General features: G+C 57.5%; 3 protein-coding genes across 5 annotated transcripts in view; 1 reads left to right on the top strand and 2 right to left on the bottom strand.

The window, feature by feature from the left end:
* Positions 1–102: 102 nt before the first annotated feature.
* On the top strand, positions 103–3,793 carry NEIL1 (nei like DNA glycosylase 1; the record flags this gene model as incomplete). The annotated part of the gene is made up of 9 exons (XM_084268056.1): positions 103–521; positions 606–725; positions 859–937; positions 1,974–2,073; positions 2,188–2,312; positions 2,782–2,809; positions 2,990–3,051; positions 3,182–3,368; positions 3,509–3,793. The coding sequence occupies 9 exons, from the start codon at positions 103–105 to the stop codon at positions 3,526–3,528; spliced, it is 1,140 nt and encodes a 379-aa protein (XP_084124182.1). The 3' UTR covers positions 3,529–3,793.
* An 11,476-nt stretch (positions 3,794–15,269) lies between these two features.
* Positions 15,270–18,415, bottom strand: RPS17 (ribosomal protein S17). The gene is made up of 5 exons (XM_084267800.1): positions 18,378–18,415; positions 18,054–18,205; positions 17,628–17,733; positions 15,831–15,896; positions 15,270–15,399 (listed from the first exon to the last, which is right to left on the bottom strand). The coding sequence occupies exons 1-5, from the start codon at positions 18,378–18,380 to the stop codon at positions 15,319–15,321; spliced, it is 408 nt and encodes a 135-aa protein (XP_084123926.1). The 5' UTR covers positions 18,381–18,415; the 3' UTR covers positions 15,270–15,318.
* A 2,663-nt stretch (positions 18,416–21,078) lies between these two features.
* Positions 21,079–22,364, bottom strand: part of CPEB1 (cytoplasmic polyadenylation element binding protein 1) — a gene marked incomplete at both ends in the record, with an annotated part of 37,729 nt that continues 36,443 nt past the window's right edge. For all 3 annotated transcript variants that reach the window (XM_084267851.1, XM_084267853.1, XM_084267852.1), the window contains 2 exons: positions 21,079–21,189; positions 21,620–21,700. In XM_084267851.1, the coding sequence (XP_084123977.1) occupies positions 21,079–21,189; positions 21,620–21,700 (192 nt within the window). The remainder of the gene's footprint in view (positions 21,190–21,619; positions 21,701–22,364) is intronic.

The following is a 22,364-nucleotide window of genomic DNA, read 5'->3' as shown; positions in this document are numbered from 1 at the left end:
AGCCAATGGGAGGCGGGAGGGGCGGGGAGCGGGCGCGGCTCCGCAAACGCCGGTGGGGGAGCGGGGCGGGCTGGGTTATCCGGTCCCGGGGCCGTCGCCGCGATGCCCGAGGGCCCGGAGCTGCACTTCGCCGGGAGCTACATCAATGAAACGTGCGGCGGGCTGGTGTTCTCGGGCGGCGTGGAGCGCTCGGCGGTGGGCAGGGGCCCGGAGGTGCCGTTCTCTAGCGAGGCGTACCGGATCTCGGCTACTTCCCGGGGCAAGGAGCTGCGGCTGGCGCTGGTCCCGCTGGGCACCGGCCCGTCCCAGGATCTTGTCTTCCGTTTCGGCATGTCGGGGTCGTTCCGGCTGTGCCCCGCCGCGCAGCTCCCCCGCCATGCCCACCTCCGCTTCCTCACCCGCGAGAGCCCTCCCCGCGCCCTCTGCTTCATCGACGCCCGACGCTTCGGCTCATGGCGGCTGGGGGACGCCTGGCAGCCCGACCGCGGGCCCTGCGTCCTGTCTGAGTACCAGGCCTTCAGGTGAGCACCCTGCCAGCCCCAGCACCCCCCCTCCACTTTAACTGCGCTGTCCCTGCCTGGGTGAACCCTCCTGATGCCCCGCAGGGAGAACGTGCTGAAGAACCTGGACGACAAAGCTTTTGACAAGCCCATCTGCGAGGCTCTCTTGAACCAGAAGTTTTTCAATGGAATCGGGAATTATCTCCGCGCCGAGATCCTCTACAGGTAACCCGCTGGCCTGCCGCGGAGGGCTGGCTTCCCAGAGTGTGCCGGAGCTTGGCAGCTCTTTCTCTGGGAGGCAAGGGGAAGGGCCAGGACTGAGAGCTCAGCCTCGTGCGTAACAGATGGGGTCTCTCAGGTTGAAGATCCCTCCCTTTGAAAAGGCTCGGACTGTGCTGGAGGCCCTAAAGGAGCAGGAGCAAGCAAGGAAGAAGAAGGTGAGGAATACCCGGATGCTTCCGCAGGCTCAGAAAAGGGCAGGGTCCCTGGCAGGCGTCGTACTGGGGATTTATTTGCCTGTGGCCCTGCGGGATGCTTTGCAGCAACCCAGGCTCCTGGGAGCATCTTGCCTTCCGAGCAGGGAGCTGGATTGGGAGGAGAAGCATTGCTGGCTCAGGTTTGGGCTCAGCAGCTGGGCTTGGCCTGCTTGGGCTCAGCTTTGGGCTTAGCTGAGCATGAACCTCTGGTTTAGGTCTACTCTTTGGTGCTTGGTCAGGGGTTTGTATTTGGTTCCTCACTCTGATGGGGCAGAACATCATCATCAGGCCTTCGACGGAGCTGGCGTAGCCTCTGCTTGCGCCGCTGGCGGGAGAGATTCGCTGCTTGGAGACTTTCCCAACCCAGGTGTTTTCCCTCCACAACTATAATGCTCGCTGTGCAGGATCCTTCTCCTCAAGCGTTTTACTTTCTTGGGCCATAAACACACGTGTCTGAGCACGTCTGCCCCTCTAGTGGAGCGGCAAACGTGGCGAAGCAGTTCAGTAACCTCACGCGCCCGGCGTTCCTTCGCACGTGGCCGGGCTGACGAGCTGTGACAGCTCCCCCGCTGCGTGCTGCGCCGGTGCCTGGCAGCACCCATCTTCTGCCTTCAGGAAGTCTCCGGGTATATTTGGGGTGGGTGGTAAAAAAAAGAAGGGGTGAGGGAAACAAACACCGTGCAAGTGTAAAGCCTCTGGGGGATTCTGTAGTGGAGCCCACGGCTGATTTCCTGGCCTCAAGGGAGAGGAGGCGGCTGTTTTAAAGGAGGCTGAAAACAAAAGCACACATTCCTGTGGGCTAGCCCTTCCTGGGGGCTGTGGGGAACATCCTGCTGTGCAATTTGAAGCCTGGGCTGAGCTCAGGTGGTGAGCATGGCAGCTTATCCTCGGGACGAAAGAAGATGGGGAATTTGGCTGCTGTTGGGGAGGGAGGGACCCCCCACCCCAAGGCTGGGCCAACTGGCAGGTGACTTCCTCCCCTTCTCCATCCATGTAGAATCCTTCCCTGACACTGAGCAAGAAGGTAAAGCTGATGCGGGAGAACCTGGATCTCCTGGAGCTGTGCCACACTGTGCCCATGGAGGTCATCACAGCGGGTGAGGTGACAGGGCAGGGAGCAGGGGACAAGGGAGAGCAAGGAGGCCTGGGTGGGCACCCTAACACCATGCTCACCCCTTCCTTTCTGCTTCTGTCCTTTCCCTTTCTGCCAGAGAAAAAGATGTTTGACCCAGAACACTCGGATAACTACGCTGCTTTCAAGGACTGGCTGCAGTGTTACTTGGTGCCTGGTATGAGCTCGCTGCGTGACCACAATGGCAGGACCATATGGTTCCAGGTAGGAGTCTGGGGTCTCTGCCTGGGGCTGGGAGCACCCCCTGTCCCCAGCAACTCCAAGGGGACACCAGCCCAATTTCTGCTTCCCCACACCCCTCCCAGCATCACAACATATTGCTGGGGGTCTCCCTCTCTGACAGACTGCTGTGACCACAGGACCCTCTGTGCGGTGACCAGAGGGGCTGACTGTGGGAATGGGGGGGTTCAGGTGGTCTCACAGTCCCATTCCTCACCCCTGTGCCCCATGTCTGAGTGAGGTGCCGTGATTGGACCTTGCAGAAGGAGGAGGGGTTGATGTAAGTGTGCCCAAGGCAAAGGGTGGGCAGAGCATGTCCTGCTCCCCTGCCTTCCCAGGGAAATGTGGCTGTTACCCTGTCACTGTCTTGGCCATGGGATGGAGAAGGGACATGGATTCCGCTGCCTGTGGAGTGACTGTGCCCCAAGTCAATACTGTGTTGCCTTCCTTGCAGGGAGAGCCTGGTCCCATGGCTCCCAAAGGTGAGTGTCCTCCCTCTGGCCCACTGGACCCCCTCTTGCTCTGAGAAGGCTGGAGCAAAGCCAGTCACCCACCCAGCTCACACATCACCCAGGACAGCGTCCCCGAGAGGTCACTGTGCTGCAGCCTGTCCCCTCATCTCCTCCTCACCCCACCTAACCTGGGCGCATCTTCTCGCACAGGGCAGAAGTCCCGCAGGAAGCGTGTTCAGCTGAAGGCGGATCCCGAGGCTCTGACCCCTGAGGTAGGAAGCTTTGTGGTTGATGTGGCTCCTGTGGGGCTAGAGGCTGCTCCCAAATTCACAAAGGGTTGTTTCTCATCAGCTGACGGTCCAAACACCCTTCTGCTAAGCTCCGGCTCTGATGTCCACCCAGGTCACCACGCGTGCCTCGAAACGACGGCCCAGAGCTGCGGTGAGCCCCCCGAAGCCGGTCACAGAGGAAGAGGAGGTGGCTGGCAGGCTGAGGAGGGGGCGTTCCCGTGGGAGGAGGAAGGCAACTGCTGCTCCAGCCACACCTGAAGTGCCAGTCAAAACCAGAAGAAGCCGCCGTCAGGGCAGAGGTGAGGCTGGCAGCCTCTGTTGCCTTCAAGAGGGGCTATGAGGGGGTCCCAGAGGGCAGGAGAAGACCCAGCAGGGCTTCGGGGACAGAACCAGACACCCCCTTACCCTCTGCCGTCTTGTTTCTCTCCCCATTTTCCAGGCGCAGCCCCTGCTGTGTGAGTGTCGCGCATCAACAGCCGGAGCTGCTCAGGGAGGCTTTGGGTTAGCGCTGGGGGGAAACCAGGGTGCTCTGCGCCCGCTACCGCTGCATCCTGCCCGCGTGAAAAGGTGACGGGGACAATTTGTCCAGCGTCCTCTGGCTGTCCCCAGGCATTCGAGGGGTTAAGGGCCATGGACCATGCACAGAGCTGGACTCTGACCCTTCCCTCTGCCCAAAAGCGGGTTCCCTCTTCCTTCTTCCCTTCCCTTGCTGGCTGCTGCTTGGATCGCTGTTTTTAGCTGACAAATAAAAGTATTTTTGTGTAGCAATCCCCGTGCATGCCTTTTTGTGCTAAGGAGAAACCCACCCTGTGCTCAACCTCTTCTCCTAGACAGGCTGGAACAGGCCTCCCCCCTCTACCTCACCCCCCAAAATAAAATGAGGATAAGCTCTGTCTCCTGTCCCAGGTGTGAGATCGAGGGGAGGAAGACACTGAGAGAGCAGCAGCTAGGACAGTTCACCAGGAGGAGGCAGATCAGTGCAGTTACCTAGAAATAAGTTTAAAAAAGGCTGGAGTTTGTTTTCATGTCATTCTCCTCTTTACTTGTGTCCCCCTTCTGCAAAGGCAGCGTGAGAGGCAGGTGAATGGAGGGGGCAATGATTATTATCTGTCTTTGAAACCCCCTTCCCCATGGCAGCTCAGCTCTGGGCAAGACAAAGGCCAAGACACAGAAGCCGGTCCCCAACCTCCCCCAGGGACAGAGCAGAGCCTGTCCCACAGCCCTAAGCCCCACTTCAGCTAGCCAGGCACTCGCTTGGGCCCTCCTTCCCAAGGTTGGGCAGGGGGTTATTGTCCTTTTCTCCTGAAACAGCGTTGTTCTTGAGCACAGCTCTCTAGTGACCAGATGGGGAGCAAGGGAGAGACTTTGCCCTTCCCTGGAACCATGTCCTCCCACAGCTCTTGGGACAGGGGAAGCCTCAACCGTGATGTGAACTCACAGCATTGGTCCATTGGTGGCGTTGGCATCACCACCTCAAGACCAAGAGGGCAGAGAGCAGGCGGCAGGGCATGAAGGAAAGCCTCCCTCCCTGCAGCCCCTCGCCACCCGCTGCTCCAGGAGGTCACAGCTGGGGAAGAAAGCAGCCAGTGAGGCTGTGAGGCTGAAGGAACTCCACCTCCTTCCCCCACATGTGCCCAGTACAGACTTACAGCGTCACCTCCTTCACAGGGAGGGAGGTCTGGAGCCAGGCGACAACCCAACCACGGGGAAAAGAGCAAACCACGCTCAGCGACAACAGCTTTGCCCATGTGCCCTCCCCGGCTCTGCCCCAGGGACTTACCTGCTTCAGAGCCTCCAGCACAATCACAGGTGAGCTGACAGAAAAGGAGCTCCAAGCTGGGCACTGGGCAGACCCATCCAGGACCACGTGGAGCAGGAAATTCAAGTTGTAGGTGTGCTGGATCACAGCGGCATCCTAGAAGGAACCTGCAGCACAAGAAGCTCCAGCCAGCTGCTACGCAGACACAGCCAGCCACGCTCACACTGCGACTCACCAGAGCATCCTCTGCCCCACGTTGTCACCACAGGTGCCAGCTCTGTCTGTCACTCACCACAGTGAGGTAACACAGCGTAGGTGAACCGGTGGTGTGCGATGTCTGCTGTGGCGTCGGGGGACTTGGGCACTCTCAGACTGTGGCAAGAAGAGGTAGTTGAGACTGGTGTCTCATCGGCCAGTCCAGAGCCAGGGGAGCACAGGGACAAGAGAGCTGCCTCCATCCACCCTGCTACCTCCAGACCTGCCCTGAGGTAGAGCCAACACGCTGCTGGTTTCTGGCAACAGCAAACAGACCCTGGACAAGGTGTCTCAGAAGCTAAAACTGATGTTTGAAGGGTGTTTTCCAATGAAACTTGGGGACGCTGGAGTCAAATTGAAACACATAGAGTTTCTCCCAGCTTTGTATACATCCGTAGCACTATCGTTCCTTCCTTCCCTAGTCTCACAATCACCAGCCCTCGTCCTTATTGGGGACTTCAATTTACCAGATGTCTCCTAGAGGTACAGTCCAGCAGGGAGGAAGCAGTCTAGCAGGTTCCTGGAGTGTTTGGAAGACAACTGCCTGACCCAGCTGGTGAATGAACCCATCAGGGAAGGTGCCCTGCTGGACTTGTTGTTTGTAAACAGAGAAGGCCTAGTGGGGGATGTGAAGGTTGGAGGACACCTGGGGCATAGTGATCATGAGCTGATAGAATTCTTAGTACTGGGAGACACCAGAACAAGCACTTTGGACTTCTGTAGGGCTGACTTTGGACTGTTCAGAAAGCTGCTCAGTAAGATCCCATGGGAGGCAGCCCTTGAGGGCAGAGGAGCCCAAGAGGGTTGGTTGCTCCTCAAGAAGGAAATCTTGGTGGCACAAGAACAGGCTGTCCCAGTTTGCCGGAAGAGGAGTCAGCGAGGAAGGAAGCCAGCTTGGCTGAGTAGAGAGATCCAGGAAGATCTTCGGGAAAAGAGGGAAAAATATAACCTTTGGAAGAAGGGGCAGGTGTCTTGGGCCGACTATAGGAATTTAGTGAGATCATGTAGGGAGAAAGCCAGAAGGGCTAAAGCTGAACTGGAACTCAGACTGGCCAGTTCTGTAAAAGAGAACAAAAAGTCCTTCTACAGGTACATTAACAGTAAGAGGAGGGTCAAGGAGAATCTCCAGCACTTATTGGATGCTGAGGGAACATTAGTGACAAGGGATGAGGACAAGGCTGAGGTCCTTAATTCCTCCCACACTGCAGGCAGTGCCTCTCCTGGAGCCAATGCTCCCTGACTGAAAGGGAGGCAAAAACATTACAGGAAAGTCAAAGCTCAGAGTACTACATGAGCTCACCTGGATGCCAAGGGACAGACCTTCATCTTCCAGATAGACCAGCATCCACTTTCAAAAATGCTAAATGTCAACCAGTAACGTGCAAACCAAAGGAGCCAGGACTGAAACCGGTTCCTGGCCTGAAACCTGCCCACGCAGCCCACAAGCAGCCCCTCTGACCCTGGGGCTCAGGGCTTTCCTAGCTGAGACAATGCTCTTGGCTTTGCCTTACGTATTTATTTCAGCTCTACCAGCATCTCTGTTGAAAAATGCTAAATGTTCAGCAATAGCTCCCAAACAGAACATGTGACCACTGACTGCTGCTCCTGGCCTGAAACCTCCCCAGGTAGCCCACAAGCAGTAGCCTCTGACCCTGGGGCTGCAGGCTATCTTAGCCAAGAGAACACTGCTAACATTGCCCTATGTCATTACCTGGAACTACCACCATCCCCTTTCAAAAATGCTAAACATCCTGACACAGCTCCCAAACCAAACATGTGGGAACTGAAAGATGTTCCTGGCCTGAAACCTCCACAGGTAGCCCACAAGTAGACCTTCTGACCCTTGGGCTCAGGGCTTTCCTAGCCAGGAGACCACTCCTAACTTTGCCCTTTGTCAGTCTATAGCTGTACCAGCATCCACTTTCAACAATTGTAAATGGCCAGGTATAGCTTCTAAACCAAATGTACAAGGACTGAAAGAAGTTCCTGGCCTGAAACCTCTCCATTTACTAGCAGAGGGTAGGATCTTTAGAGTTACTTACATCACTTTATCCCCTTCCTGACAGCACACCATCACCGTGTCCACATCTAGGCAGCTCAGATCACTGCTGTGTGCCTTCAACGCAGAACTCCCCAGTTCTCCCTTTCCCCCAGTTTGCCACCCCCTCAAAGGCTTTCCCCGTGAGTCAGGGGAGAGTCACCAGGCTCTGCTCAGATTCTCTCTTGGCACAGCCAGGGCCCTCTTCCAGAAACACTCCCTCACCAACTCACCACTTTCCTACACAGCAGCCCACAACAAACCAGAAGAAGTCCCCACACCCTCCACTGGCATTGCAGCCTTTTACAAAAAGGGGCCATCCCCATCAGCTTCATTTTGGGCACCTGGGGCTCCTCCAGCCCCAGCACACAGCTGCAGCTCAAAAGGTCCTGTGAGGGAGGACAATAGCACATAATCCTTTGTTTCTCTTTCCCTGTCTGGAGGCCAGGAGACCACTAAAGTCCTTCTCAGCCTGGGGAGCAGGGTTATGTCATTTTCTGGCTCTAACAGCATCCACCTTCAAAAAACAGAATTAATCCACCAATACCTCCCAAATGAAGAGTGTGAGGGCAATAGATTTTCCTGGCCTTAAACCTCCCAAGGTGGGCTTTGAGAAGCCCCTCTAACCCCAACCTCAGAGCTCCATTATCCGTGGGAACAGTACTAACACTGCCTTGTGTCATTTCCCAGGTCTTCCAGCATCCACCTTCAAAAATGCTAGGTGTCCAGCAAAAGCTCTCAAAGGGTGCAAGGACTGAAAAATGTTCCTGTTTAGTCACCTCCCAAGGTAGACCACAAGAAGCCCTATTAACCCTGGAGCCCAGAGTTTTTCTAGCCCAGCAAATAGACTTAAAAGAGCCTTATGTCATTTACCAGATCACCCTCAACCAACTCCAAACCCACTAAATATCCAGCAAAAGCTCCCAAACAAAAAGAGCGAGAACAGATCAATGTTCCTGTCCTGAAACCTCCCCATGGAGCCCACAAGCAGCCCCTCTGACCCTGGGGCTCAGGGCTTTCCTTGTCCAGGGAACCATCATAATGGTCCTAATAGGTCCCTATGTACTTTAACAGGCTCTACCAGTGTTCACATTCAAACCTGCCAAATGTCCAGCAGTAGCTCCCAAACCCAAGGAGCCAGGATTGAAAGACATACCTGGCCTGAAACCTCCCCATGGAGCCCACAAGCAGCCCCTCTGAGCCTGGGGCTCCTCAGGCCTTTCCTGCTGAGGGAACAGCCCTAATGTACCTCTTCTTGTAGGTGTGCTGCTCTGCTGAGGAGACCCCTCATCAGCTCACACAGCCGCGATCGGAGCTGTCTCCTGCCGCAAGCAGGACCCTGCGCCCCAAGCCCTGCACTGCAACGTGCTGCTGCGGTTGTTTGAGCTGCGTCCCTGCTTCCACAGCGGAAGGTGTTGGGGAGATGCTACCTCCTTCAGCCACCACCCAGAAAGAACACGACCCCGGCGGAGCCCGTCCGCCCCAGCGCGGAGGCCGCTCGCCTCGCACTGCGGCAGCCGCCGGGAGAGACTCGGCTGGCGCAGGGTGGGGAGGACCGAGGCCGCCGGGTGCTGCTCGGCGCTGCCGCTGCCTTCTCCCGGGAACAGTCCGCCGTCTCCTCCGTGCCTTCGGCTCGTCGCACAAATAACGGGCTCAGGCGAGTCCGCCGGAGCCACGGAGGTTTCCAGAGGAGGCTGAGCACCGGCACACACCCCCCCACCCCGGAGAAACACACGGGGCAGCGGGGACAGCCCTACTCCACCCCCCGCCCCATTTCGGGGCGCTCAGCCCAAGGCAAGGGGTGCCGCCGGGGCCAGAAGCCCTCAGGAAGGGCAGTTTCAAACCTCTCCGGTATCGCTTGCCCGAACGGGGCGGAGGCGGAGCGAGGGAGCGGGGCGGGGCAGCCCCGGATGCGGCCACCGCCCCCCGAGCACCGCCCCCGCTCAGCTCCCCTCCCGCCTCAACTCCCCGCCTCCCGCCTCAACTCCCCGCCTCCCGCTCCCTCAGCTCCCCGCCTCAGCTCGCCGCCTCCCGCCCCATCAGCTCCCCGCCTTAGCGCCCTCTTTGCCACCGCCCCTGAGGGCTCCTCCTTCCTGCGATGGAGGGGATGTTTCAGGGACACCGCGCCTGGTTCTCGCAGAGCGTTGGCCCGGGCCCGCGGGAGCTGTGGGGTGAGGCGTCCCGGGCGGGGGGTGGCGGGCACGGAGCGGACACATGCCTTCGGTGGGGCTGAGCCTCTCAGCCCTCAGTGGGGCAGAGCAGGGATGTGGCAGACAGCCACCCCCCCCCCCCCCCCCCCCGGTACCGCCGCACCGAGGAAAAATCCAGAAGAGCTCTCATCTTCCTCCTCTTCCTCCTCTTTCTCCCGCAGCAGCCGGCGGCGGGGTGTTCACCCACCGGCGGGATGCCCACTATCTCTTCAGCAGCGATGCCGCCCACCCAGACACCCTCAGGTGGGCTGTGTCGTCATGCCCCAATGTCACCCCCACACTGGCAGCACCCTCCTTGCTTGGGAGGGAAGATGCTGTGGCCCCGTGTCACGGCCCCTCTCTCCACGTCTGTAGAGAGTGAAGGATTGACGACAGTTTTCAACGTATTTAATGGATGCTGGCATCCTTTAAATGTACCTGGTGTGGGTCTGCCGGGGTTTTGCTGCTTAGCCAGGTCTGAAAACCCACCCCCACACTGCACCGTAGCCAGGCACAGCAGAAAAACGCCTGCAGAAAACACCCATGTTTTAGGCCGGCTTAGCACCTGTGTAAATTAGAATCATAGAATCCCAGACTGGGCTGGGTTGGAAGGGACCCCAAGGATCACAGAGCTCCAACCCCCCTGCCACAGGCAGGGACACCAACCTCCAGGCCTGGAGCTACACAAGGTTGCCCAGGGCCCCAGCCAACCTGGCCTTGAACACCCCCAGGGACGGGGCACCCCCTCTCTGGGCAGCCTGTGTCAGCCCGTCACCTTTCTCTCTGTTAAAAACTTCCCCCTAATATCCAATTTAAGCCTTCCTTCCTTTAGCTTTAATCCATCCCACTTGTTCTGCCATTATCTACCTTTCTAACAAGCTGATTCCCTCCTGTTGCTCTTCTCCTTCTGCTTGCTCAACATAAACAGTCAGAGGGCTCAAGAACACTTGTACAGATACAAGGAAATGCCATTCAGGGTTGTCCTATCCAATACCATGTCAATATGTTTACCTGAAAGGGAACCATGATGTTTTTGCTCAGTGCTCTGTGCCAGGCTTTGCTAGGCTGGACTAAGCAGCTCCTTTTAATAGGCAATTGCTTAAAACCTGCTTAGATGTTTCTTGTACTCCTCCAGCTGCCTGCGCCAGGCTTTGGGAGGGGATTTCCAAGGAACCCAGAGTAACAACCTTCCTTCAGTCACAGCACCCCACTGGACTGGCTTGTTTTCCTACAGGGCATTATATACAATTATATCTATATCTATTCAATGTATATTTTCTGATTATTTATTGGAAAAAATGTAATTGCTATCCATATCCTTACACCCACCAAACAAGCCTTAATTCCTCTCCAAGGAGAACGGTGAGTGCTTGAGCATCCTCCACCCACCCATCCTCACTCCTGAGCCAGAGCAGGGCCAGTGGGGTTAAGAATAAGCAAATAAAAATCACATTTCACACACACACACAACTGGTCTCATCTCAAGTGCAAGTTCCCCCCAAAACAGGCGTTTCCCACATCCCTAGTGCCCTTCCTCCAGGTTGTTCTCAGGAGGTGCTGGCAGCCAGGATCCTAACAGGATGTTACCGGTGGAGTTTCATGGTTAGAAAATGACAGAAAATCAGGTGCTTTTGGCCAAATTATCGGAGCTGGTCAGTTTTAATGGCAACATCAATTATTTTTTTTTTTAATGTGTTGTTTTGGAGTTTTTTTTCAGGCTTACCTTTGGAATCCACCTGTCTTTTTCCTCCCCCAGAATACACGAGAGCCTGGATTACTTGGAGGGCAGAGCTACGGTCTTTCACTCCCATTACCTCTCTGCGTGGGCGAGCGCCGACGCCAGGACGAGGCCATCGGTGGTTCTGGGCCACTTTGTCCTGCCACCCGCCTGCCTGCAAGAAGGTCAGGGAAGAACAGTAAGAACCCAAAACATCATGCCAGGGTTCAGCTTCCTTGGGGGGGGGGGGGGCGTTCCCTGGGGTTCCCTTGTGTAAAAAGTCTTTTGGGGCTGCAAACAAGAACCTCCAGGTACTTCTGCTAATTCAGGTGGAAGGAATTTCCTTCTGCTGGGAGTGATTCTTCCTCCTTGGAGGCAGAGGATGCTCCAACTATGACGTTCCTCATCTGTTATCCAAGCAGGGTCAGTTTTAATGGCAGCATCCCTTCAATATCAATTGAATCCCAGACTAGTTTGGGTTGGAAGGGACCTCAAAAATCATCTAGTCACACCCCCTTGCTATGGGCAGGGAGACAGACCCCACACTCTCACCCACAGCCCAGGGCACCCCAAGCCCCATCCAATCCAGCCTTGAACCCTGCCAGGGATCCAGGGGCAGCCCCAGCTTCTCTGGGCACCCTGTGCCAGAGCCTCCCCCCTCCCCAGGAAGGACTTCTGCCTCCCAGCCCCTCTCCAGCTGCCCTCCTGCAGCTGAAGGCCATTCCCCTGGGCCTAGCCCTGCCTGCCCTGGTCACCTGCCCCTCTCCAGCTTTCCTGGAGCCCCTCAGTCCAACAGCTCCACATCCTCCTTGTCCTGGGGTCCCCCAAGCTGGAGGCAGCACTGCAGGGGGGGGGGTCTCTGAGGGTGGAGCAGAGGGGCAGAATCCCCCTTTCCCAGATCTGCTGGTCATGCTGCTGGGAATGCAGCCCAGGACACAGGTGGCTTTTTGGGCTGCAAGCGCACGCTGCTGGGTCACATGGAGCTTCTTGTCCCTCAACCCCTTCCAAGTCCTTCTCCTCAGGGCTGCTCTCTGTCCATTCTCCGCCCAGCCCGGAGCTGCCCTGACCCACGTGCAGGACCTGGCCCTTGGCCTTTTTGAGCTTCATGCAGTTCACATGGTCCCACCCCACACCTCCAGCCTGTCCGGGTCCCTCTGGATGACATCCCTCCAGTGTGTCTACTCACCACACAGCTCGCTGTCCTGGCAAACTTGCTGAGGGTGCCCTCGATCCCACGGGTGTCTTGCTGACAGAGACACTCGATTTATCATACTGGTCCCAGCATGGGGGGGACGGCTGCTGGCAGGGCCCTGCACAGGCAGCGCCGGCCGCACAGCGTCGTCACTTGGTGCTCTCACTGCGGTTTTATTCCTTCTGCTCGTGGCAGAGATCAGGAGGAAAATCGGCCGCTTTCTCTGGGAGCCAGCAGAGGCCGCGCCCGCAGAGCAGGTGAGACGAGAGGGACAGGGCGGGAGGCGTTAGGCTGTGAGGCACAGCGCCTGCGGGGACTCCAGCAGCCCTGGCTTTCATCCCAGACCCTCTCAGCCCAAATACGGGATCACATGTCCTTACCCTCGTGTGTCCCTCCCAGAACGTCATCCCAGGGGACAGGGCGCTGGGCTGAGCGCGGGACACGCAGGAGGGATTCTTCTCCCTCACCCAGGCTGCCATGCACGTCCTGCCAGGGGTGCCCATCACCCGGGTCTGAGCTCAGCCCCATCATGCGGCGCTTTCCCTCCCCGTGGAGCTCCGAGATGCTGCCCGCTCTCCTCCAGAAGCAGCTTCTCAGCACTTTTGAAGCAAAAACATTAGATTGAAAAGTTTATTCTGAAGTACACTTGAAAGCCCAAGTCCTAAAAATATCACCCCCTGTGACTGCGTCTCGGCTCTTGTGCGGGGTACCCAGGGCAGAGGTTTGACTCGACTCCGTGTTGGTACTCGCAGCCCGATGAGAATCCAACAGACAAACCAGAGGCAGCGAGAAAAACCCAGGAGGAGGAAGCAGAGGGGGATGCTCCAGACCTGTCCCAAAGGTATAGTCCAGCCCTGGGCAGTAGGATTTGAACACACCCCTCACATTTCAAGAGATCCTCAATGTCTGTACAGTAGGTTAACACACAGATTTCCCCCCCCAACAGCAGTGAAGAAGAAACTCCCACCCAGGGGGATTGTCCCCACCGCGTCCTCCGGGAATACCCGATGAATAACATGGTGACAGGTACCAGTCGACGCCATAGGGTTGGGTTGGGTGGTTTTTTTAGGATTGAAAAACATGCTTGAAAAATGGCAAAGTACACCTGGAAATGACTGCCCCCCTCCCCCCTGTCCCCCTCAATGCCTCCCTGTGGGAACTCTGAGGGTGTGAGGGGAATCGCTCCCTTCCCCTTCCTGTAGCCAGACAACCCACCCCCACATTCTCCCCCTCCTAGGTGAGTGTGACACCCCCCCAACCCCCCATGCTCTCCTTCTCCTAGGTGAGCATGACAACCCCCCCCCATGCTCTCCCTCTCCTAGGCTATGCCTCTGCTCGCGACATGAAGAAATACGACGGGGAGCTCCATGATTTTCTTCCTGGCACCTCGGGCTACACGGTGTACTGGGTTCAGAACGAGATTAACATTTCCTCCGACGCCAAGGCTAAAACCAAGAGAAAGTTGTAAGGAACAGGGGGCTGTTGGCATAAAAAAGCTTCAAACCCCAGTTGTGTTTTGGAATTCAACCCTGTAGCTGGAGGCTGGGCTGCCCCTGCGCTCGCTCCGGTGGTTATTTCACCCCTCGGTTTGTGTTCTCCCTGTTGTTTTACGCTGCGGAGCTGTGGGTGGCTCAGAGCTGCAAATTCCAAGTTGAATCCCTGCGACACACGGGGTGGGTGGGTAGTTATACATCCTCCCTGCTCGGCTCACCCCTGCTGCAACTCAGGGCTGTGTTTAAATACTCAGCTACACTCACTGCAAGCAAGGACTCCAAAGAAACCCTGCAAATAAATAAATAAAACTTCTCCCAACCCCACAAATGCTTCCTCTTACTGTTTCCTGAGTGCTGTGTCCAGTTATATGCCCCTCACTCCAAGAAAGACATGGAGGTCCTGGAGCAAGTCCAGAGAAGGGCAACCAGGCTGGGGAAGGGGCTGGAGAGCAGCAAACCTCCTGAGGAGTGGCTGAGGAAGCTGGGGGTGTTCAGCCTGGAGAAGAGGAGGCTGAGGGGAGACCTTATCCCCACCTACACTGACTTGACAGGAGGGTGCAGAGAGGTGGGTGATGGTCTCTTCAGCCAGAGGACAGGAGATGGGACATGGGGCAATGGGCTCAAGCTGCCCCAGGGCAGGGTCAGAGCAGATGGGAGGGAAAAGTTCTTCCCTGGCAGAGTTGTGGGGCTGTGGCACAGGCTGCCCAGGGAGGGGGCTGAGTCCCCACCCCTGCATGTGTTAAATAGACAGGTAGGCAAGGTCCTCAGGGATATGGGTCAGCACAGGACAGGAACAGCTGGACTCAAGTGATCCCAAAGGTCTTTTCCAACCTGGGGATTCTATGATTCAGGATGCAGTTGCCAACTGTAGTTTGGAAGGATGCACCGAGGTGTCCTTGCTGGGAGAAGTCACCCCCACAGCACAGCAGCACCTGCCCTGGAACCCACACAAGTGGGACGCTGTGGGGTTGGCAGGACATGCAGGGGATGGCGTGGGACAGCACAGGAGAGCTCCTGCTTTAGGGAGAGAAGAGGAAGGAAGTGGTGAGTCCCAAAACTCTCCCATTCCTGCAGCAACCCTCGGAAAGTGTTGGATGGGAGAATCTCATTGGGGGCAGGACAGCACAGATGACACCAGGGCTGGTCTCCCACCCTCTGCTCAGCCCGGGCCACCGCCCTCCTATGAGGAAAACCAGCCACAGAACATTTTCCTTCCATTTAAGCACTTAGAAGGGGACAACGTGGTTATAAAAAACAAGTTTTATTCTGGCACGGCCTGACCCCGGGTGAGGAACCTCGCTGAGCTCCAAGGAGCCACCGCGGTTGCCACCTCCTGGCTGCCCCCTCCTGGCTGCATACCGCGGGGCAGCCTGTGAAGTTGACGCCTTTGCACCTCAACCCCCCAAAGGGCCAGGAAATGAACCCAGAAAGATGCCGGCAAACACGGTGTTGCATCCTCCTCACCTCGTGACACCTGTATTTGCGGCGTGGAAGCCCCGAGGAACCAGCCCTCCCTCCTCATCCCAGGGGACGCAGGCTTCCAAAGACCAAGCAGGCTGAGATGGTTTCCTCACGTTTATTGGAAAAGTGACATACAGCGAGGGACTCAGAGCGCTCCTCGGGGCGTTTTGAAGTTCATCCCCACCGTGGGCTGCGTCACTTGCAGGTTGGACAGGCTGCCGAAGTCCTGGAAAGGAGCATGGGACAGGGATCAGTTACACGGCGCTGCCTGCGCCCCGCGTCACCCATCGGACCCCTCCTGGGAGGAGCGGGAAACGTGGAAGTGCTGTGGTAGCACGAAGGATGACCTGGCCTCTCCAGAAAGATGGGGAGATGCGACCCCCCCAGGGGAGATCGGCTCATCAGGCAGCGACAGCTGGTGATGAGGCCCTCAGGCCAGCACCCTGAGGTGCTGTGCGTGGCAGGGAGGGCAAGGAGCCCACCCACCCTATCTCTTCCCTCCCAGGAGCTGCACGGGAGTTAATCCGCCTGCAAATACCAGGGCGGAGGGACCCCCGCCATGTGCCCAGAGCACTGAAGCCTTCAGCCCCTCAGGGCAACGAGGTCACTGCTGGGGACATGCCACCAGCCTGGCAGGGGACAGCTGGGGCCACTCACCAGGAGCTTCAGCATTTCCTTGGTGTCCGGGTCTACTTCGATGATCTCCTGGTCTAGGGCAGAGACCTGGGGATGGAGGAGAGAGGAAGATGTAGTTTGAGGAACCCCCCACAGAAATGTCCCTGCTGCCACTGGGGTGTCCCCAATGTGCCCACTCCGGCCTGGCCCCACCACAAACAATCTCACTGCCTGTCATAGGGAAGGACTCAACAGAACAAGCCAGGAAGACCCTGCAGGAGTCCAGCTCTCCTGCCGAAACACAATGAGAAGCCACGTGGTGGCAGAGACCCCGCACAAGAAGACCCTGTTTTACCCAAATCTTCACAAACCCGAGGCTTCATGCTGAGGCTGCTGAGAAGAGCCCAGGCCAGGTCTACAACTGCACTGGTCCCACTGGCCACGACTGACACTTGCACTCATCCAGCCCCACAAGTCCCCTGACCACCGCGGTGGCAGACAGCAATGCCTGGGCTGTCCCACTGCCAGCACTGGAGGTCTCCTTGAACCTTTATGCACAAAGTAACCTGTTCCAACCCTCTCTGGACCCCAAACCTGGATCCCCACACGTGTCCTTCCCCAAGAGGCTATGTCATGCCAGTACTTCTGTAATAAACTGTGAGTAACGTGGGTTCAGACAACGCCACATCAATAGCTACAGCACGGGCATGCCTTCCCTGCTTGAGGACCCTCTGGGGGGGACCTCTCCAACCAGCACCACCTCATCCTGCCCTCAGAACTCAGATGGGAAGTCACCACATAAAACACGCAGACAGTCGCACCGGCCAGTTCCTCCAAGCCTCCTGACATGGGCTGTGTGGGTCAGCACAGTGACAATACCTAAAATCTGGGGTGTCAAAGCACCCCTGAGAGGACCTGCATGGCGCTTCCACACATCACTTCTAGCCTTCAGGAGTCAAACCGAGCCCTGGTCTGTTACGTAGACCTGCGTCACCTCACTTTGGGCTACGAAACCAAGGCGGTGAAGCACCAAGAGCATTCCTGAGGCAGATCTCTGAGTGGGGGACCAGAGCACCAGCCTACCTCACTGCAACATCCTACCATCGCACTTGTTCTTCCCCCATCACTGCTCAAACAGCCTTCCATGTAACCAGTCCCCAGCTCTGATGACTCAAGAGGGCCCAGGGAACAGAGCAGAGCCCTTCTGCACATCACAGAAACCAGCAGCTCTACCAGAAGCCCATCAGGGAGATTTGGAAGAGGGGTGAGAAGCGCAGTGTGCGAAGGCTGCGGGGTTTGGGAAGCGACAGGATTGAACCCAACCAACACGGGAAACGCCGCCAGAGCTCCTCTCCCTGCACTGCTGGTGACCAAGTGAGACCTCAGCTCCATCCGGTGACCAGGTGAGACCTCAGCTCCATCCAGTGACCAGGTGAGACCTCAGCTCCATCCGGTGGATGGAGGCTGCCAGCAGAGGAGACTTCACCAAGTCCCTCCCCTCAGCAACAGCTGCTGCACAGAAGGGTTTAAGCCACTCTGAAACATCTTCCTGCACCCCACCAAGTTGGGTGGTGGTGGGTGTTTCTCCTCGTTTTCTTTGGAAAACCGAGGCGGGGTATCACATGCCAACTGCTCCAACGCCTCAAGTCAGAGGTTTCAGAGGCAGCACCCCAATACGAGGCCAGAATCAGCCTCAGCCCTCCATGACCCAGACCCTCCTGAGCTCCTCCTGGCCGAGGTCTTTGTTTTAAAGCCAACTGGGGAACGGCAGAAGGCGCCCCAAGGCAGGACAGAGGGGCAGACAGAGCCGGGCACACTGGCGCGCACGCAGAGCCTCACCTCGGGGACGTAGTTATCTCTCCTCTCCCGCTCCTCCTCCTGCAGTTTGATGGAGATGCCTCGGACGGGTCCCCGCTGAATTCGCTTCATCAGGTGGGTGACATACCTGCGGGACACACGGGGCCGTCCGGGGCTTCCCGAAGCTCCCGGGGAGCCCCCGACCTCTCCCTTCTCCACCCTCCCTGAGCCCGCAGCAGGTCGGGCACCCCGGCGGTGACGTCCCATCGCGCCAAAAGCGCCCGAATGTCCGACAGCACCAGGGTCCGGGAGGGCGGGACCGGCCCCCCCAGACACGGGAAAAGCTTCCGGCGTTCCTCTCCCTGCACTATCGATGACCGGGCCACGGCCGGGGCCGCGATCACTTTCGAATGCAGGTTGCCCCCGGCCCCCGCCTGCCGCCCGGCCCCGGCCCCCGGCCCGCCTCACCCCGCGATCTTGTTGCGCAGCTTCTTGCTGGGGATGATGGCGATCTCCTCGCACACCCGCTTGTTGGTGTGGAAGTCGTTCCCCAGGCGCGTGTAGTACTTCTCGATGATCACCCGCGCCGCCTTCTTCACCGTCTTCGTCCGGACGCGGCCCTGGGCGGGTCGGAAGCAAACACCGGTCAGGCCCCGCTCCCCGCTGCCCAGACCCGCCCGCTCCCCTTCGCCCCGCTCCCCTCCGGCCCCCGCGGCCGCTCGGCGCCCCCGGCGAGGCGGCCCCGGGGGCGGATGGCGGCGGATGGCGACGCGCGGCGGCGCCGGGACCCACCATGTCGGCGGCAGCGGCGGCGGAAAGAGAGCGAGGGATGCCGGGAGGCGCGCGGGGCCGGAGGATGCACGCCTCGCCCTACAGCGCCACCCAGCGGATCGGAGGGGTCCCAGCGCGGGGCTTCGAGGGCTCTCCCGGGTCCCAGCGCCCGCCGGCACGGCGTCCCGCCCCCGGCGGGTGGGTGGGCGGGAGCCCGCGGGGCCGCAGCCAGCGCCGGCCCGAAGCGGGGGGGCTCAGCCCCTCTCTACGGCCCTGGGGGGAAGCAGCCACAGGGTCATTCTTGGGAGAGGCAGCTGGCAGGAGCACGAAGAGTTCCCGCAAACTCACAGCGGCCCCGAGGAGTGCAGAGCCCTGGGAGCAGCACCCAGACCCAAGGGATGGGGGGAAGGGGACCAAGGCAGGAGCCAAGAGTCAGAACAGCCATCAGCCCTGTGAAGCACCCCAGCAGGGCAGCACCCCGCACCAAGGGGGGGTGTAGGAGCACACATCACTTCACCTCCCTCACCCACAGCTATAAGCAACAAGCTTCAGCAGGAGCACACCTACAGCACCCATACAGCGCCCTGAGTCTCCTCCAGGAGAGGAAGTTTGAGCTCTCATCCAGAGAGTGGTGAGGGGCTGGAAGGGGCTGCCCAGAGAGGGGGTGGGTGCCCCATGCCTGGGGGTGTTCAAGGCCAGGTTGGCTGGGGCCCTGGGCAACCTTGTGTAGCTCCAGGCCTGGAGGTTGGTGTCCCTGCCTGTGGCAGGGGCTTGGAGCTCTGTGATCCTTGGGGTCCCTTCCAACCCAGACCAGTCTATGAGTTAGGACAACCATCCAGGAGCCCCGGAGCCCATCACCCCTGTAGAGAACCCCAGCAGGACAACACCCCCTACCAAGGGGGGTAGGGGAGTGTGTCCACCTCGCCTCCCTCACCCACAGGTGTAAGCAGCAAACTTTGGGGTGAGACTCCTATACATCCCCCTGAAGCTCATCTGAGAGTCAGGACACCCATCCAGGAGTGCCCAAGCCCACCCCTGCAAAGCACCCCAGCAGGGCAACACCCACACCCCCCAACTAAGGCAAGCTTCAGGGGGAGCACAGCTCTAGCAGACACACTTCCCCAACAGCACCAGGGCCAAGACACCAACCCCAGCCCTCCGGGTTAAAATCCCACCCAAATCTCACCAGGAAGGTACAGAGGAGATGAGAACAGTGGGGGTTTTTTTGCTGCAACGTGTTTATTATGTGCCAAAAACTACACCACAGCTTACTCCACACATCTGTAGGAGAGTGCAGTCTTGCCTGCATATACTACAATGAGGTAGAGACTTCACACACAGCTTCACGAAACCCCACAAAGAGCAGCTGGGATATGCAACAATGCAACATCAGCTCAGCAGGAGGGGAGGGGAAAGGAGAAAAAAACCAAAACAAACCAAAAACAACCAAACCCCAAACCCCACGAACAGAACAACAACGAAAAGAGGGAGAAATTATGACACTGGTTCTTTGGCACACAGCTTCCAATAGAGGGGAAAGTGGGAAACAGAACAGGGAAGGATGAACAACCCGAAGTTCTCAGATCCCAACAGCAGCAGCAAGTCGACTGCACCGTCAGCTCCACACGTTTCGTAAAGGACAAGGAAAGAGTTAACTCATCCCCTCTAAGAGAAAAGGGCTCCCAGGAACCTCCCTCCTTCCCCCGCCCCGAAACGCAGCCCTTTTGTAGCGAGTTACAAAAGAAAAAAAGTCTCGTGACTCGGTGTGATTAAAAACCTCTATCAACACCCCCCTTGAAGTGCAACTTAAAAAAGTGCAACAAACTATTTTAAAACTATGTACAGCAGCTTCAGAGATCATTTATCCAGTTTCAAATCCAGAGAGGGAAGAAAAGAAAACCAAAAACAATACACAGCCCGTCCTGTTGTTGCAAACCCCTCGATTGATTCACACAACGACCCTGCCAGCAGCCCCCAGACACAAAATTGCAATAATGTTAAAAGCTGCCAGGAAAGAAAACAATCCTCTCGTTTCAAACGACTTAAAAACTGTTTTTAAGAGTGTAAAAAGGAACTGGTAAAAACCCTCGAGCGTAAAATATGAACTATGATTTTGGTTTAAATGAAGAGCAAAAAAGTCTCCTTGTTGTTACAGTAAAAAACGCCAGCTGAACATCCGAGTTTCTGCCGTTCAGGTGGGGGGTTAAATGAATGGAAAGGCACTGTATGGCAACTGCAAAAAAATGGAGCCAATGAGACCTGCATTATCACCATCAGTATTGCAAGGAATGTAAAAAAGCGCCTTTAATAAATAAAAAACCTAGGTGAAGGCATCTGCATAAACACCTTCTCCACACGTGGCCCTTGTTTGTTGGTTGGTTTTTCACTTTGTTATTTTTCTTTTTTTGCTTCTCATCAGCAAACTAGGAACCAAAGTCTGGGAACTGCAGAATCACTTGAGGGGCGCTCCTCCCCCTCAAAACTCCCTCCCACCCGCCTCCCTCCCTCCCCCTCCCCCAAACAAAACCCGACAAAATTCACTGTGCATTAGTGCAGAAACGAAAAGACCAGCAAGTGCAAACGTGAATGTAAAGAATTATTTCGTTGTTTCTTCCCCCGTTAGTCCTCAGGAAGCGCGTTCCCAGCCCGGGGCTGGCACCAGCAGGCACGCCCCTGCGCTCTCCCCGCTTGGCAGGTTCACAAAAGGACCCGGTCGGGCTCTCTAGCTGGAGTCTCTGTTCTTCTGGTTGCGCATCAGGGGGTGGTGGTTACGCAGGACGTCCATGGAGTGCTGCCAGAGCCAGCAGCCACGGCAGAAGTACTTGAAGCAGACCTGGGGGGGAGAGCAGAGGTGCTGTGGGTTGAGGCCGTCGGACAACCCTCCCCTCCCTGGGTTTGCTGCCCACACCAGGATCTTCCCAAGCTGAGGGAGGGAATTCTGGGATGCTGCTGGAGGGGTTGAGGGGGTGTTGCAGCACAGGGCATAGAGCGCCCAACACCCCTCAGGGTCAGCCCGCTGCCGGCCCCAGCACAGCGCCAGCAGAGCTATGGCATCCCCAGCTTCAGGCAGTGTGGAAAGCTGCCTTGGCCTCCAAAATATGGGCCCACCTGGGGCTCTCACATGAACGCTTCATCCCCCCCAGCCCCTGCTGGGGGACATCAGGCACCTCCAGACACTACAGTGAATAGCAGAGCCTGCTCCTCTGAGGAAACCCCCTGGAGCGCAGCAGGCAGGAGCTGAGCATGGCAGGGGGAGGCCTTACCTGCTCTCTGCAGAAGAACGGGCCAGGCTGGGAACTGCACACTTGGCACATGGAATCCTCCAGGTATGGGTCAATCTGAACCTGTGGAAGAACCAGGCAGGGGGTATGGAGCAGTGCTGGGAGCAACTCCCCACTCCCCAGGCAGCCCCCAGGTACCCGAAACCCATCACCACCTCCCTCTGCTTCCACAGGCCACGCAGGTCGCAGTGCTCTGCACACACTACCAGCACTGCAGCTTCACACATTCTTTAAGGTTGGAAGAGACCTCCAAAAGCCACCTAGTACAACTGTCCCCCTACTACTTTTTACTCACTAAACCTCCTGAAGGACCTCATCCAACCTTCCCTTGAACACCCCAAGGGACGGTGACTCCACCACCTCCCTGGGCAGCCCGTTCCAATGCCCAAATGCTCTTTGGGAGAAGAGATTTCTCCTCATTTCTAACCTGAACCTCCCCAGCACAACGTGCAGCCCTTCCCTCTGCTCCTGTCACTGGGTGTCTGTGAGAAGAGGCTGAGCCCACCTCATCACAACTTCCTTTCAGTGAGCTGGAGAGAGCAATGAGGTCTCCCCTCAGCCTCCTCGTCTCCAGGCTGAACGCTCCCCAGCTCCCTCAGCTGCTCCTCAGGCTCGTGTCCCTTCACAGCTTCATCACCCTTCTCTGGACACACTCCAGGGTTTAAATGTCTTTCTTGGAGTGAGGGGCCCAAAACTGAATGCAGTATTTGAGGTGCAGCCTCACCAA

Source organism: Gallinula chloropus (assembly GCF_964237585.1).
Source record: "Gallinula chloropus genome assembly, chromosome: 9".
Lineage (NCBI taxonomy): Eukaryota > Metazoa > Chordata > Aves > Gruiformes > Rallidae > Gallinula > Gallinula chloropus.
The sequence above is the reverse complement of the archived record's forward strand: the minus strand, read 5'-3'. Positions and strand labels throughout refer to the sequence as shown.

Excerpts from the sequence above, each read along its gene's own strand:
- RPS17 (XM_084267800.1), bottom strand. Across the intron at positions 15,897-17,627 it reads GAGATAACTACGTCCCCGAG|GTCTCTGCCCTAGACCAGGA; the intron begins GTGAGGCTCTGC and ends CTCCATCCCCAG. Across the intron at positions 15,400-15,830 it reads AGGAAATGCTGAAGCTCCTG|GACTTCGGCAGCCTGTCCAA; the intron begins GTGAGTGGCCCC and ends GCTCCTTTCCAG.